A 15,391-nucleotide genomic window follows, 5' to 3' on the forward strand; every position below is an offset into this window, starting at 1 on the left:
CTGTATTTTTGGGATGTTACAAAAAACTTTTGATTTTGTTTTCTTAAAATTTCTTTTATATGGATTTTGTTTTCTTAAAATTTCTTTTATATGGAGTGCTTTCCATAAATATACCTGTTATCAAATTTATCTAAATTGTAGTGGACAAACATGTTTGACCACAAGTATGATATGATTTTAGCAATGGAAACCAAAATTACATGACAAAAATTGAATTAACTTATAGACTTCGAAAAAAAATATAAAGATCAAAATTGCTTAAAAAATTAAAAGAAAAAATTACATATTGAAAAAAGAATTGAATAAAAAATATAATTAAGCCTAATAATTTATTCTAACTTCAAATAATTACACTTTCATAAATGCTTATTTTTTTTTAATTTATTGCATTTAAACTGATCTGAAAACATCTCAGTTTGCAATAACTATATATGGATTTTCACAGCACAATACATTTCTTAAAAAGAGCCTAGATTAATAATGCGACGCCGTTTTTAGCAAGAATCTGTGAGAGGGTTTCGGACATGATTAGTGCAAAGCCACAAAGCACCTCCCCCTTCTCGTCGAGCTTCCTTTTCTGGTTTCTACATTGGAACGAATCGAGGACAAAAAGAAATGAAGATTTACGACGATGATGACGACGATTCAGGTTCGGCTGGCGCGTTTCGATGCACGCGCTCCCAAGCGGCTCCGGATTGGAGCGTCATCGAGTCTCTCATTCTGGTGAACGAAGTCGCGGCGGTGGAAGCAGACTGCTCCGTTGCGCTCTCCTCCTATCAGCAGTGGAACATCATCGCCCAGAACTGCATGGCCTTGGACGTGCAGCGCAACCTCGCACAGTGCCGCCGCAAGTGGCATGCGTTGCTCTCTGACTACGACCGCTTCAAGGGAACCGCCACCGCTGGAGGCAAGTTACCACCGAATTTCGATTACGAATTGTTTGAGGCCGTCGAACGCGTTGTTAGGGCGCGTGAGGAGCGGGGCATGGCTGATCCCGAGAGCGATACCGAAGCAGGGAACGAGGCGCGTGACGCCACCGTGGAAATTGGTAAGTTCTAATTTTTCTGTGAACTTTGTGTCGCTGAGTTATTAGAAGAATGACTCGCCTGCTATTATTAACAGGTTATTTTCATTTCTGAAACTGTATATAATTTAAGAATTGTTAGGAGAGTGTTATGATTTTTCAGATGCTCATCCAATCACTAATTGATATGTATGAAAGGATCATTAAATTTTTTAATAATTAGTTTAAAGAAGTCGTGTGTACTGTGTGGGGGTGATGTTTAATTGGTTGACCAATAAAAATCCTTATACTTACATATTGTACTCAAGTTTTAGTGAAGTGTATGCACTACCATTAAAAGTTTTTACATCGCCATATAAAAATTATCCTTAAACTAAATTATAAAATTCAACTCATTTTTATATTTCATATATTTTATTATACACAATAATTTGTGATTGGATAACAGTGTAAAAGATCTTTATGTATTGATTATTCATGTTCTTTGAACTTACCATATATGACAGTTTAAGTTTGGTGTGAATATGATTGCTACAAATAATTTGTGATTGGATAACAGTGTAAAAGACCTTTTATGTATTGATTATTCATGTTCTTTGAACTTACCATATATGACAGTTTAAGTTTGGTGTGAATATGATTGCTACAATCTTTGTTATCGTGATTGGTTGACTAAGTAGTTTGGTGTTGAAATACGAAATTTATGCTTTGTATCATGGCTAATAGCAATTGACTGATGGTTCTCGTACATATGCCTAATTGAGCATGTTCATGTATTTGTGGCCATATGGGTAAGTTGTTTGTGCTGGCATGGAAGGGGGATGTTAGAGGAGGCTTTCGACTAACCAGTCTTACAACTTAATTTGTCTTTATTAATGCATATTTGGTTGGTGGGCTATTTTAAATGCACTCCCGTGCTCTTAAGAAACCTATAATTTCCAGATGGTAGTGTTGTTGACTGGTGATTGTATAAAATTTAGTGGAAGCCTATTGTCAATGTTAAATGTTTAGTTTGGTGAAAGTAGGCTTAGGGGCCTTGGTTGATTTAGAGAGCTCATTAATGACTGAAAACTCATTAAGAGATATTGAGGAGATATTTAAGGATAAACTTGTTTTGATCCTAATTTATTTATTTTTCCTTAGTAAAAGGTAATGAACAAACCATGGAATTTAATTAGTCAGTTAATACTTAGCGGTAGAACTGTAAGCTGGATGTTTTTTATAGCTTTTGATTAGAACGTGCACTTCAGAACTAGGGGTGGCTAAGCATCCACTCCCCACCTATTGATGAATGTCCACTTCAGATCTAGGGTTGGCCAAGCACCCATCCTCGCCTTTTGAAAAAAACATGATCAGGTGGATTGACTCTATTCTGAAAATGGATTGAGAAGGCCGATTTTCACTCTGTCCCATCATGACAATAAGAAGATGGGGAAAAAGAATGATTGATGCAGGGTTCGCTGACAGGTTGCACCAACACCTTGAATGGGTCACTGGGTCTCTCAGCAGGAATATTATGATGGAAGATCTTTGCCCTTTCATGGAAGATGCCAGATTGGCCTCAACGGCATGAAGCTTGTTGCATTATTGAACACATTTACATGAAATACTACATCTAGGCTTGGATTGATAGTGGTGACTCAAATTGGGCCATCAATGGAGCTTGTGCATAGTGGTTGTTGAATTAGGCGTTCATCTTAATGAGAAGCTTGGATTTAGAGTTTTAATCCATCATTGGGTAGAGGTTGTCATGCAACCAAAAATTTGGGCCTGGGATGGAATTTGGAATCAACAGAAGGAAATCTGAAAGCATTATGGTCTTTTAGTGTATTGAGCTATTTCTAGGGTGCTGTGTTTGATAGTTGTAACCTTATCTCTTAGTAGGTGGTCAGTCTAATGACTCAATGTTACGTCATTTGGTAAACCATTGGTCTGTTGTATATGTTCAATTATGTCAGGCAGTTGTCTCTGTGTATCACCTTTTTGTTGTTCTATATAAGGGTAACTTGTACTTGTTGCGGTTATACAACAAAGTAACGATTTGTAAAGCTTATTTGGTTGCTAAACAAGATAATTCTTCATCTTTAGGTTGTTGTGCATGCTCTTTGTTCTATGTCTCTAGTTGGTTAACCAGTATTGTTTCTTTCAGTGTATTCTGGGCTCATTTTGGCACTTGATTCACAAGAGACTGGTATTAGAGCCAACTTTGATCTTGTTTTGTGTTTTTGATAAGTTTTTGTAAGAAGATAAGTATCACATCCAAGAACGAGATGATCAATGGGAAGAACAATTTCTACTGGCGTAGAATTAAGATGTGAATCTTGCTCAAGGAACAAGGGGTGTCTGTGCCACATTTTAAAGCATGTCGCATAGAGAGGCAAGTTCTGGAGTAGATGGAGAAAATTCTTATTCGATGACACTTTTGTCATTTTGAGATAGGTTCTTTATGTTGTTGCAAAAGAGAAGATCTTAACAATGTTGTGGCTAAAGTTGAAGAAGCTCTTTATGACATAGTCCATTTGTGACGAACTTTTGTTGAACAAGAAGTTGTTTGGGATCTGTATGACAGAGCATATGCCATTCAACGCCCATCTTGATGATCTCAATTCAATTTTGATGGAGCTCCAAGCAATTAACGTGAAAGTCGAAGACGAGGATGTAACAATGATTCTATTGACCTTTCTCACACTGTTGTACAAGAACTGGGTGGGTTCTTTGAGTGTAAGGAAGGACTGCATCACGCTTGGAGAGGTGAAGTTTACCCTCTCTTCTAGTGAGTTTCACCTCAAAGCATCTAAGAGTGTAAAAGATGATCATCCTCTACATTAGTGGTCTTCAAGATTGACAAGATGGTTAAAGGGTCGAAGAAGACAAACGTTGATCCTAAAGATGTTTGCAGATGTTGAAAGCAATCGAGACATTGGAGGAGAGATTATATAAGGTTGGGGAAACAAGATTGTGGTTGCTATATTTTAGAAGGTGGAGTTGTATGATGATTATCAAGTGTTGACTACTATCTCTAAACAAAAGTCTTCTAAGAGGGTGCTGAATTCTTGGTGCTCCTTTCACATGAGACCTCTAGGAGACTTGTTATCCACCTTTGATGTCCTTGAAGTTGCTTTTTTTTAGCACACAGCTCAGCCACTAAATCCTATTTCTCTTACTTGTATGATGTGCCCAATACCTTGGTGAGGTCTCTTGCAAACAACCTTCTTCCAATGATGAACGGTATCATGCTCCTCCTTGCCATCATTATCTCAGCTAAATCAAAACTTTCATTGGGCTCCATAATAGACACCAGATAGTCTTACTAAATGTGGAGAGTTTTAAGAGATGTTGTGGAACAAATCTCTTTCCCGAGTTGTGGCTACTAAGAAATGAGCTTTGGTGGTAAAATTTGAGCACCAAATGGAGGTTCACTTGTAGAAGACTCTCCTATGCTCAAATAAGGAGAAACACAAAATATTTATGAGTGAAGAGAACTAAATGATACTTCCTTTAGCATATGTTTATATTTATAGTCCTTTGGGCCTCCATATATGGGGCTAAGTAAACAGTAAACCTCTCAGTTTCTTAGTTGATTTCCTTGCTTTACTCAATTGATCAAGTGGTTGATCTATTTTCATTTTGGATTTGATTCCAATATCTGTGGTAATCAGAGTGTACTTCTGTTTGGGAGTAGGTTGGTACACATTTTATTGGTACAAAATATAGATATTACTTCGTGGATGGCTAATCTCCTTAGAAGTACTTGGTTGCTCATCTTTAGTAGAACGTTTCCTTTCAATCACATTTTTTATAACTCAGAAGGTTTATGATATATCCTGTTTAAGAAAATTGAGTTTAGTTTCACTTGGACCAAGTACTTGTTCAATAAGTTTGGAGACATAACATTGAATTTTTCGTTGAATGAAAATACAATAAAAGGAAGAATGGCACACATCTCATACGACACAAGAGTCTTTATATGATATTTGATTTTGTTTTTTTTTTTTTCCATTTTTAACACAAAGGCAGAGCTAGTTGAGAGAAGAAAATTGTGATTCCTACAAGTTGTAATTGAGCATAAATTTTTTTATTAATTATGATTGATAGAGAGTTGAGAATATTTTAGCCTTTCATTGGTTGTCTTATGCAGTTTAAATATAAAATGATCATTCTTACTCTTATAGTTAAGTGGTAGTAATTGTCAATATTGGCACCAATTTTTCTTAATTTGTTCTTTTTTTGTGAAAATTAATGTATAGCACGAGGAACTGTTTTGATCAACACCGTAAAATTTCACATGTTTCTTCTTCCTTTTTCCCCACTTTTCTAGTTTAGTTAATGAATGTTACTAAGCTGTTTTATCCCTTTTGGAGCATTACCTTGTGAGTTTCCAAACTGATGAATTTTTGTGAATTCAATGAATAGGGTCCAAAAGAAAAGGGCACCGAAGTAAGTTCAGACACCGCATTCAAAAGCCCAAACTTGAACAAAGGCACGAGGACAGCCATGAAAAAGAGCATGAGGATGATCATTCAGAAGACGAATATTTGAAAGACTACCTAGAATCAAGACCTAAGTTGAAATGTACTACAGAAAGGCCTCCAAAGCATTCGGGAATATCACCAAAGAGTCTCAAAGTAGAGCTTCATGAAAACCATACTGAAAGGCCAAAGCCAATCACTGTAGAAAAGATAGCAATTAGCAGGGAAGAAAATCAGGAAACATTGACTCTGAAATTGCAAGACTTGGCAGTGGAGATTGAAGCAATTGCTACTAAATCAGCAACAGACTACAAGGGAGGTGACTCTAAGAATGTAGAGGATTCCTGTACTGACTTTACAAGACGCCAAGGGGACAAACTCATAACAAGCCTTGGAGATTTCTCCAACACCCTCAAGCAACTATGTGATATTCTCCAAGAGTGTAAATGAGCATTACAATGTTCTCTACAACACTATTTTCTGCCCTTGTTAGCAAAAAATATTACTTAGGCATAGGAAAGAATGCTGCTGCCTTATGCTAATGTAGTTGTCTTAACTCATTGCTGTTGCGAAAGCAAAATACAGCTTAACAAGACATTTGTGTACCGTTTTAACCTATATGTAGCATGGATACTAATCCTGACTCCGATACAACATTGACACGGATAGTTTGATACATGGAATCTGTAAAATGTAAGACATGGAGACATGTTATTATGAATTATTTAAATTGACAATCAAGATTTATATATTTAAAATTATTTGTAAATAAGGTTAGTTAAATATAATAATTTAAACATTTTGTCATATAATACAAAAGTAAATTTAATTTATCTATAAAGAGAATATAATTTATTTAAGCTCTCAAATTTCCTTTTTTGTTATTATTATCATTGGAAAAAACATTTTAGTTATTATATAAAGATACCAAAATGTTGTCAATAATATATATATATATATATATATATATATATATATATATATATATATATATATATATATTTATATTTATATGTGAAATATAATATAAATATTCATGTTCATATAGAATTTGTTTTTCATTTTTATAGTCATAATGAGTTTTAAGAAAATGTTCTTGTTAAAATTGTTTAGAACCGTATATCAATCAATCTTATGTTAGAGAGAGAAAAAAAACTTTTTTTCGAATTGGATATTTCACTTATATATATATATATCATAAATACTGTTATCTGCATTTGATACAATGTGGAATAAGTATTTCAAGAATATGATTCTTGTCGGATATTTAAGCTTCATAGGTTCTAACTATGACACTATTTAAGCTTCCTAGATTTTATCTGTAAAATTATATACTTTTTTTCTGACACGAATTAGCCAATAAATAGTATGCTATCGCTACAAATTTCCTTCGGTATAGAATCGCAAAAATATCATGCTAACAGGTAAAATCCGTGGTATATCGATGATTATTATGATAATATAAATTTTATTGGGTATAGGGATTGCAAAAGTATCTATATAAATGGAGGGTAATGTATAATTATTATATTATTTGTATTATGAATATTTATTATTAGAAATAAATTAAAATAAAAATTTAATTTATTTTTTATTAAGTTAAATTAAATTAAAATTAAAATTTAATTTATCATTTATTAAATTAAATTAAAATTTAATTTAATTTATATTTTATATTTTATATTTTAATTTTATTTTTAAAAAATTATAAAATATTCTTTTTAAATACTCACTATTACTTACAATTTTTTTAAAATCTACATATTTTTTAAACATATATATATATATATATATATATATATATATATATATATATATATATATATATATATATATATATAGGTTCAACAACATGTAGAAATTGTGGTATTGATGGATTCATTCTTATCTACTTAGGTATGTCTAACATATATAATAACAAAATACTATTGATTTTATCCCAATACTTCCTGGAATGATGAGCACATGTTACTTTGTTAGGATATTTTTAACTTTATATTCTTTTGAGCTAATTTCATCTACGTTCAAGTGTGTTCTTTGATACTTTTGTCATTATTTTTTCCACTAAATGATTTGTTATTGGTTGGGTTAAAGATAATTTTGCATTTCCCACTTCTGAGATGAAGAGGGTATTAAGTTTTTGCGGTTTGAATTATAAGGTGAGGTTATGCGTTTTCAATCTTAGAGGTATTTGTATTTTATAACTACTCAAAACTTTATGCACTTATATTTTCCTACTTAAGTTAAGGTGTTTGTTAAGTTCTACAAAGCTATTTTGTTAAGTTTTAAACCCTAATAAATGTTAAATTTTTATTTGTGTTGTATTAGTTTCCAGAAATGACCAATAAATTTGACATGATCAAGGATATTGATAGGATGATCAAGGATATTGATAGGAAGATAGTTGAAACTAGTTGTTAGAATAAGATATTTGTGGTTTGTTCAAAACTAAGATGTACATTGTCATATAGAATTGGCTCTTTTGGATCATAAGGTAAATGAATTGTATTGTTGTTTTGTTTGATGAAATGTGAAAATTTTATATATTTTAATTATTTTGGTTACTATTATTGTGTTAAGGTAATATGATACCATTAATTGTGAAGAAGGAAGATTTGGCTATCTCGGAGGACAAGTTGGTTGAGGGTGATACCTATATAATGCACACTTTCAAAATCTTAAAGATTAGGTTTTACAAAGTTATTTAAAAATGATTTAGATATCATAGATTAATCATCAATAAGCTTATAAACTAATGATTTAGTTCCAACCATACCAAACACACTAGACCTTTTCACGTTGCAACTAACCCTAAATGAACCAAATCACTTATAACACCCAACTCGGACCACTGAACGTGATGTATATGCAGCTAAGCACCACATTGCTTAACTGAACTCTTTGGCAGCTCAACGCCACCATCTAGAGACCTCTGCTTCCTTTTCAGAAGACAGTTGCTCAGCAAAAATTACCCAACGCACGCGTCATGCATCTAACAACTTCTGGTGTAGCTTTTCCACATGTTTAAAGGGTGATAAACATGAATTGCCACATGTCAAAAGATCTGTGAATCATGGCTGGTGATCAGGATACTAGTTGCATGTAGACTTGAGGTTAAATCTCCTACAATGTTCCTCCCTTTGTACAAACACTTTTGAGATTATTAATGAAATGTTATTGAGATTACTGCAACCCTTTCTCGCTTAAAAGTTACTGGCCAGAGACTTGTCTTGTCTCATCTGGCCTTCTTTCCTAGTTAGGTTATCCTATATAGTTCAATCCTATCCTAGCTAAGTTGGCCTTGCTCAACCTCTTATGAAAAATTATATAAAGGGAGCAAGGGACCATCGTTCAAGGAAAGTCCTTTAGTGTCAATAACATCAGCTCCAGATGGTACCATTCCTGTTCTGTAATAGAGGTGGGACAACCAAAGAGCCTTGAATATGGTTAGAATTTGTCTCTACTCAGAAGCATTAAGAAGTTCTTACAAGCTTCTAATTTGAAGAACCCGATGAAGGAAACCCAACCCAACCCCCACCCCACCCTAACTACACCAAACTCTTTCAACCATCTTTCTTCCTAAGCCTTCTCTTTCCCCTATCGATCACTCTTCGCCACCTATCTTTCTTCATTCGTGTCATAATGCCTTTTCTCCATACCCTTTTTCAATGTTTATCAAATAGGGAGAGAATAATGCTAAACATAGATATGATATTACATTCATGAGGAGAAATGTAATGATAGGTTATTGCATTTAGGTCTCATTTGTTGAAATATAAAAATATCCATGTTTAGTGTATGCTCTAATACATGTATGAATATTTTTTACTCTAATATATGTATGAGCATTTATACTTATTTATGCTCTGATACACAAGTTTTGTTCATGATCTGATACACATGTTTGCATAATAGGCTCATGTTTTGCTTTGATAAACATGTTGTGCACAAATGATTTATGACGTATGGAAGTCATATATTATTGATCTTGAATAGTATGATAATCGTCTGATGCTTTGACACTATAAATAACATATGCTTTGATAATGTTAAATGTTATACTTAAAAAAGAAAAAACTGATGTTATATTTGAAGACAAATCCTTCTCAATAAGGATGGAATTATGACTTAGGTCCAACCAAACCAAACAAACCAAACCTCTTTATGTTGCAATTGACCTTAAATGAACCAAATCACTTATAGCACCCAACTCGGACTGCTTAGCGTGATGTATATGCAACTCAATGCCACGTCGCTCAGTTGAACTCTTAGGTCGCTCAGAGCCACCATCCCGAAAACTTTTGTTGCCTTTTCAGAAGACAATTGCTCAGCGAAAATTACCCAACACCCAGCACACATGTCACGCGTCTAACAACTTCTGGTACAACTTTTCCACATGTTTAAAGGGTGATAAACGTGAGTTGCCACTTGTCAAAAGATTTATGCATTAGGGCTGATGATCAGGATACTAGTTACACGTAGATTTGAGGCTGGATCTCCTATAAATTCAATGCTCTTCCTATTGTACAAGCACTTTTGAGATTATTAGTGAAATGTTGTTGAGACTACTTCAATCCTTTCTCTTTTTAAAAGTCACTAGTTAGAGATTTCTTTTGCCTCCTCTAGCTTTCTTCCCTAGCTACGTTATCCTATCTAGTTCAATCCATCATCATACACACCATAAACAATCTAACCACCCTTCAGCGTTATGTTTTTAGTCCCTCTTTGTCTCTATTGTCTAACTCGTGTAGATGTATAACTTTGAATTTTCCTCTTATAAAATGGACTTATGAAAGCTTAATTTTTGTAACAATTATGAAATAATAACGTAAAAATATAGGTTTATATCATATCCTTTTAAAACCACAATTTCAAACAATAACTATAAATTCTTTCTAATAACTTCAAATTTTAAAAATAAACTTAATATCATAAGCATACCTATATTACTATAATTGTAACACTACATTAGTTATAAATAATTTAAAGATATTATACTAAATATGTATTAAACATTAAATTTTAATACTATAAAGTTAATTCCAAAACTATAATATTTTTCTTCGCAATATATATCAATATAATGAAAAACAATTACACATATGAATAACTCTAAGCCAATTTCACTATTATACCAAATTTTAATTTACCTACACTTCCAATAAATATAAATCTTAATGTAATTTACATTAAAATTGATTCCCTTTATTAAATTACTATATTAACATTATTAACTATATTCAAATATTATATACAAAATTAATAAAAAGCCTACATAAGATTGTATTGAAAAAAATCTGGCTCATGCTACATCGTGGTCATTATTATTAATTGCGGTCATTATTATTATTATTATTATTATTATTATTATTATTATTATTATTATTATTATTATTATTATTTATTATAATTATTCAAAATGTACATAAATATTATTTTACGTTAATATACCAAATCTTCCCGTAAACAGTCAAAATTTAACTCTACATGATCATAACTTCGTTTTTGTCTATTATTACACCAATAATAATTATTTACACCGATAACAATATATTAATTTTCTAATTCAAATTAAAAAAAAAAAAAAAACAACCACCCCGTCAAACTTGTTTCCCCAACTTTAACCACAAGGGAATAACTTCAATTAAGCATTAACCAATAAAAAAACAGTTGAAAACGGAACAAGTAAATTACATTAGAACACGACTTCACTGGGGATCGAACCCAGAATCTCTGGTTCCGTAGACCAGCGCCTTATCCATTGGGCCATGAAGTCATCTTGATGACAGTAAATTATTTAAAATAACTATTAACAGCTGAAACTTTACCTAACATTAACAAAATTTATTCTACGATAATTATGATATGTAGTTAAAAAACTATTGAAGTGATTAATCCCCATTTTTTAAAAATAATATTAAATACAATTTTAATCTTTTCATTTATTCCTTCAAATCTCACTTGATTATTTATGTTGGACTAAAAGGATTATTATTATTTTTTATTTTTTTATTCAAGTTTATCTGAAGTTCAATATTATAGAAATATATTATTTATAGGTTTAATGTCTCAAGAGGTCCATATTTTTGTCCAGAATCTTAAATAGGTCATCTTCTTTTTTGACGTTTCAATTGAGTCTTTATTTTTGTAAAATTGATTCAAATAGGGGCTTTTTGTCAAATTGAGATGACGTTGTTAAGAAGGGTATGCTGACAGTGTAGTTTTTTATTACGTGACATTAAAAATCTGACTGAATTGTATTTTTTTAATTTTTAAATTAAAAAATGAAATATACAAAGTGGAAAGACCTTTTTAAGTAAGGGCAAAGTTGGAAAATAAAATAAAATAAAATGTTGATCTTCTCTGCAACTGCGAAATCCAAATCTAAATGAAACTGGGGGAAGTTGAGGTTTAGGGTTTGTGGGAGAAAACAAATTTCATCTAGTGGTTGGTCGATGAAACATGATTGAGCAGAGGATTTTAAATAAATCTGCCGGAAGATTTCTCTAATATCCATGACAAACGAAGTTAAGCTTACAATTCTCGTTCGTGGTGTGGGTTGCAGGGATGGAAAAGATTTTTCTGTTGTAGCCCGATTTAGGGGTTTTTCTAGGTAGTGCGATTCTGGGTTTTCTGTTTGCAGGTTGTGCGAAGGAGCAATCTTCCATGGTTGTGTGAGATTGATGATGGAGGTGCGGCGTCCATGGAGTTTGGATGAGAACGAAGGCAGCGACACTTTGGCAAAGAGGCTTGTGGTGGAGGTTTAGCGGCGATTTGGGATTGTTCTGTGGAAGAAACGCGATTTGCGATGACGACATTAATCGCAGCGTGAGGCTTCGTGATGATGCGAACTGCAGCGACACGAGGAAGATGGTGAGGACGAAGGAGAAGGTGGCGGTGTGATGGTGGTATTTTGCGATGACACATGGGATTGATGGTTGTGGCGCGACATAACTGACACTTGAGGGAGAAGATGCTTTGATAGTTGGTGGCCTTGCGGCGGCGTGTGCGTGGTGGCTTCGAATGGAAACACCATCGTTGATGGCGTGATGAAGACGATCAAGATCCTTGCGCGTGAAAGATGGGTGTTGGCCTGATGCGATGGTGCGACAACAAGGTGGTTGCTGGTGGTGCGGCGGTGGCTGACAGCGTCCTAAGGTTTGGTTTGGGAATTAGGGTTTCAGATTGTTGGAGAAGATGATGATGACGTGTCAAGGTGGTGATGTGGCAGCATGTCATTGGCTGAAATGTTTTTTCTCCCTAAAATGTTTTTTCTTTTTTAATTTTATGTTCACGGATGTGTTGCTGTAGCACCTAACTATTGAATTTCGCAATGTAAATGAGATTAAGGCTTTCAACACTTAATTTTAGGTTTAATTTCCAACTTTGCCCTTAGTTAAACATCACTTTTCACTCTGTATGCTTCATTTTTTAATTCAAAAATTAAAAAAATATAATTCAGTCACGTTTTTAATGTCACGTAATAAAAAAACTACACTGTCAGCATACCCTTCTTAACGACGTCATCTCAATTTGACAGAAAGGCCCTATTTGATTCAATTTTACCAAAATAAGGACTCAATTGAGACGTCGAAAAAGAATGAGACCTATTTGAAATTCTGGGCGAAAATAGGGACATGTTGAGACATTAAACCTTATTTATAGTATTAGTTCCTGTGAAGCCATTAAAGTGTTGACTTGAACTATCCTATAAAGACTTTCACATATTAAACCAACCTTTTTTTTATATTATATGCTCAAAATAGTGTTGTTAGTACCAGGAAAAATATGTTTAGAACAAAAAGTACTATAAAGCATGACAACTTAAGCATAACGGAGATTGTGTCCGTTAAATGCTATTAACTATTGTTAAATTTTGACATATAGTAAATGTGAAAACAAACCTAAATATATAAGAAAGAGAAGTTGAATTGTATATTTAATTTTTTAAAAATTTTCTCATGTATTATTTGATGATGAATAGAAAAATGATAGTTTTATATGATAGATAATATGCTAAATTTTTTTTAAACAATTTGTAAAAATCTCGTACTTTTTTTAAATGCAAACTTGATAATATGTAATGAATAAGGAAAAAAATTATTCATTTGGATTTGTGTACTAATGAATTTTTATACTCTTTTGTCTACAAATATAAATTATGTCTAGAACTAATTAAATTTCATTATAAAGACTATCACTACAAGTAAAAACATGAGTATTCTTTGGACCTTATCTACTGGATAAAGATAATCCAAACATTATTTTAAAGATAATTACTTCTACTTAAGATTGCATATTTTTTTGACAATAATTACTCATGACTAAACAATGAAGGTTCATAAAAGGGTGTCATCTAAGAGACTACATGTTTTGCTTGCTAGAAAGAGGATTAATATCTTTTGATGCATGCTAAGTTTAAATCTCTTCTAGGTTGCTATTGAATGCAATAATATTCTTACAAAGCTTTTTAGAGCATAAAAGAATTTGAGCTTAAATTTCAACAACGTTGCATAATTTCAAAATTGTTTGTTTTTTCTTTTACCTAAAAGATAACTTTATATAAAGCATAAAATAAAAAGGAAGACATTTTACTAGTTGTTGAGAGCTATTAACTTAGATAACAATCTTCATGTATTTGAAGAAGTGAGAACATAAAGGTGCATTAAATGTGTTCAACATAACATTATAAATGTTTATTTTCTCTTCAAGTAAGATCAATATAATTAGTAGTACTTATCAAGCTTAAGTCAGATACATTTTATACTCAAACAAGGGTAAAAATAAAGATCATAAGCACCACATAGCTTTACTAGGACTTATGCTTTTTATTTGGATGGTTGTTGATGAAAAATAACTTTAACTTGTATCCTAATAGATAATGATGCTAACATTTAATTTAGCGAATCATCTTGGTAGACTGAAGGCGAACATATTCCCTACAATACAATATAAACTAGAAGAATATTTTTCTAATTACAATATTATCTTAATATTGTTGGCTTATCATTTGATTAAGACTTTACTTATAATATGAAGCAAAATACTATAAGATATTATGTTGTTTATCAAACGAAACACTTGTATATTACATGATTGCCTTGTTTAAATAAGACTCATCATTTTATAAACGAAACACATTTATTTTAAACTTTGTTGTGAAAACAGCTTAACTAAAATGAGGTTGTTAGGCTTAAATATAACAATCTCTTTATTTTGATGGTGCTTGATAACTCTCCACTTTTTCATCTTTTTCTCTTATAAAAATCTCTTCTTAATCTCTTTTAGTTTCTAAGTCTTTAGAATTAGGTTAGTTTTTGGTTAGGATGTAAAAATTAGGTCTTTGTAAAAATGTAGCTAATTAGATGTTTTTAATAGATAAAAGTGTCTTTTGTTTAATTTTGTTTCTTGCTCTTCTAAAAAAGTCCAAAATAACAATACAATTCTTTTCTTTTTGCTTAAATAGGTCTCTACTTTGCATATTTACCTTTTAACCCCTCTCTAATTTCTCACTTTTCCCATATTTACCCCTAGTCAATGAGGTTGAATTGATCACGGGGAGGGTTGTTTGCCCTAAGTCAAAACACATAACTTGGCTTAAATGCACAATAGAGGATTAAAACGTAGAGTTTAACTTAAAAATGCAAAGTGAAGGCAAAGGCGTGAGAAGAGGTTCGAATTTTTTCCCAAATCGTGAAGTTAGGGTTTGAGAGACCAAGGAGCTGCTGAAGGTTGTTGTGCCAAGGCTTGAAGCTATCAAGGATGAACCATACGCGTGAACTAAATTTTGTTTTTTAAAGGGTTGGCACGAGAGAATAAGAGCAATGTTTGCAAGGGTTGGAGTTTTTTTTTCTTATTTTTCCCTTTCTTGTTTCTTATAAATAGAGGTCGAATCATA

The 15,391-nt window shown here is 32.4% G+C and overlaps 1 protein-coding gene and 1 non-coding gene across 2 annotated transcripts; one reads left to right on the plus strand and one right to left on the minus strand.

Moving 5' to 3' along the window:
• The first annotated feature begins 432 nt into the window (after positions 1–432).
• Positions 433–6,217, plus strand: LOC108336182 (uncharacterized). Its single transcript, XM_017572522.2, has 2 exons — positions 433–1,048; positions 5,438–6,217. The coding sequence occupies exons 1-2, from the start codon at positions 616–618 to the stop codon at positions 5,941–5,943; spliced, it is 939 nt and encodes a 312-aa protein (XP_017428011.2). The 5' UTR covers positions 433–615; the 3' UTR covers positions 5,944–6,217.
• Positions 6,218–11,196: 4,979 nt separating this feature from the next.
• TRNAR-ACG (transfer RNA arginine (anticodon ACG)) lies at positions 11,197–11,269 on the minus strand. Its single transcript has one exon. It is a non-coding gene; the product is annotated as a tRNA-Arg (tRNA).
• Positions 11,270–15,391: the final 4,122 nt, after the last annotated feature.

Source organism: Vigna angularis, chromosome 7, assembly GCF_016808095.1.
Source record: "Vigna angularis cultivar LongXiaoDou No.4 chromosome 7, ASM1680809v1, whole genome shotgun sequence".
Taxonomy (NCBI): domain Eukaryota; kingdom Viridiplantae; phylum Streptophyta; class Magnoliopsida; order Fabales; family Fabaceae; genus Vigna; species Vigna angularis.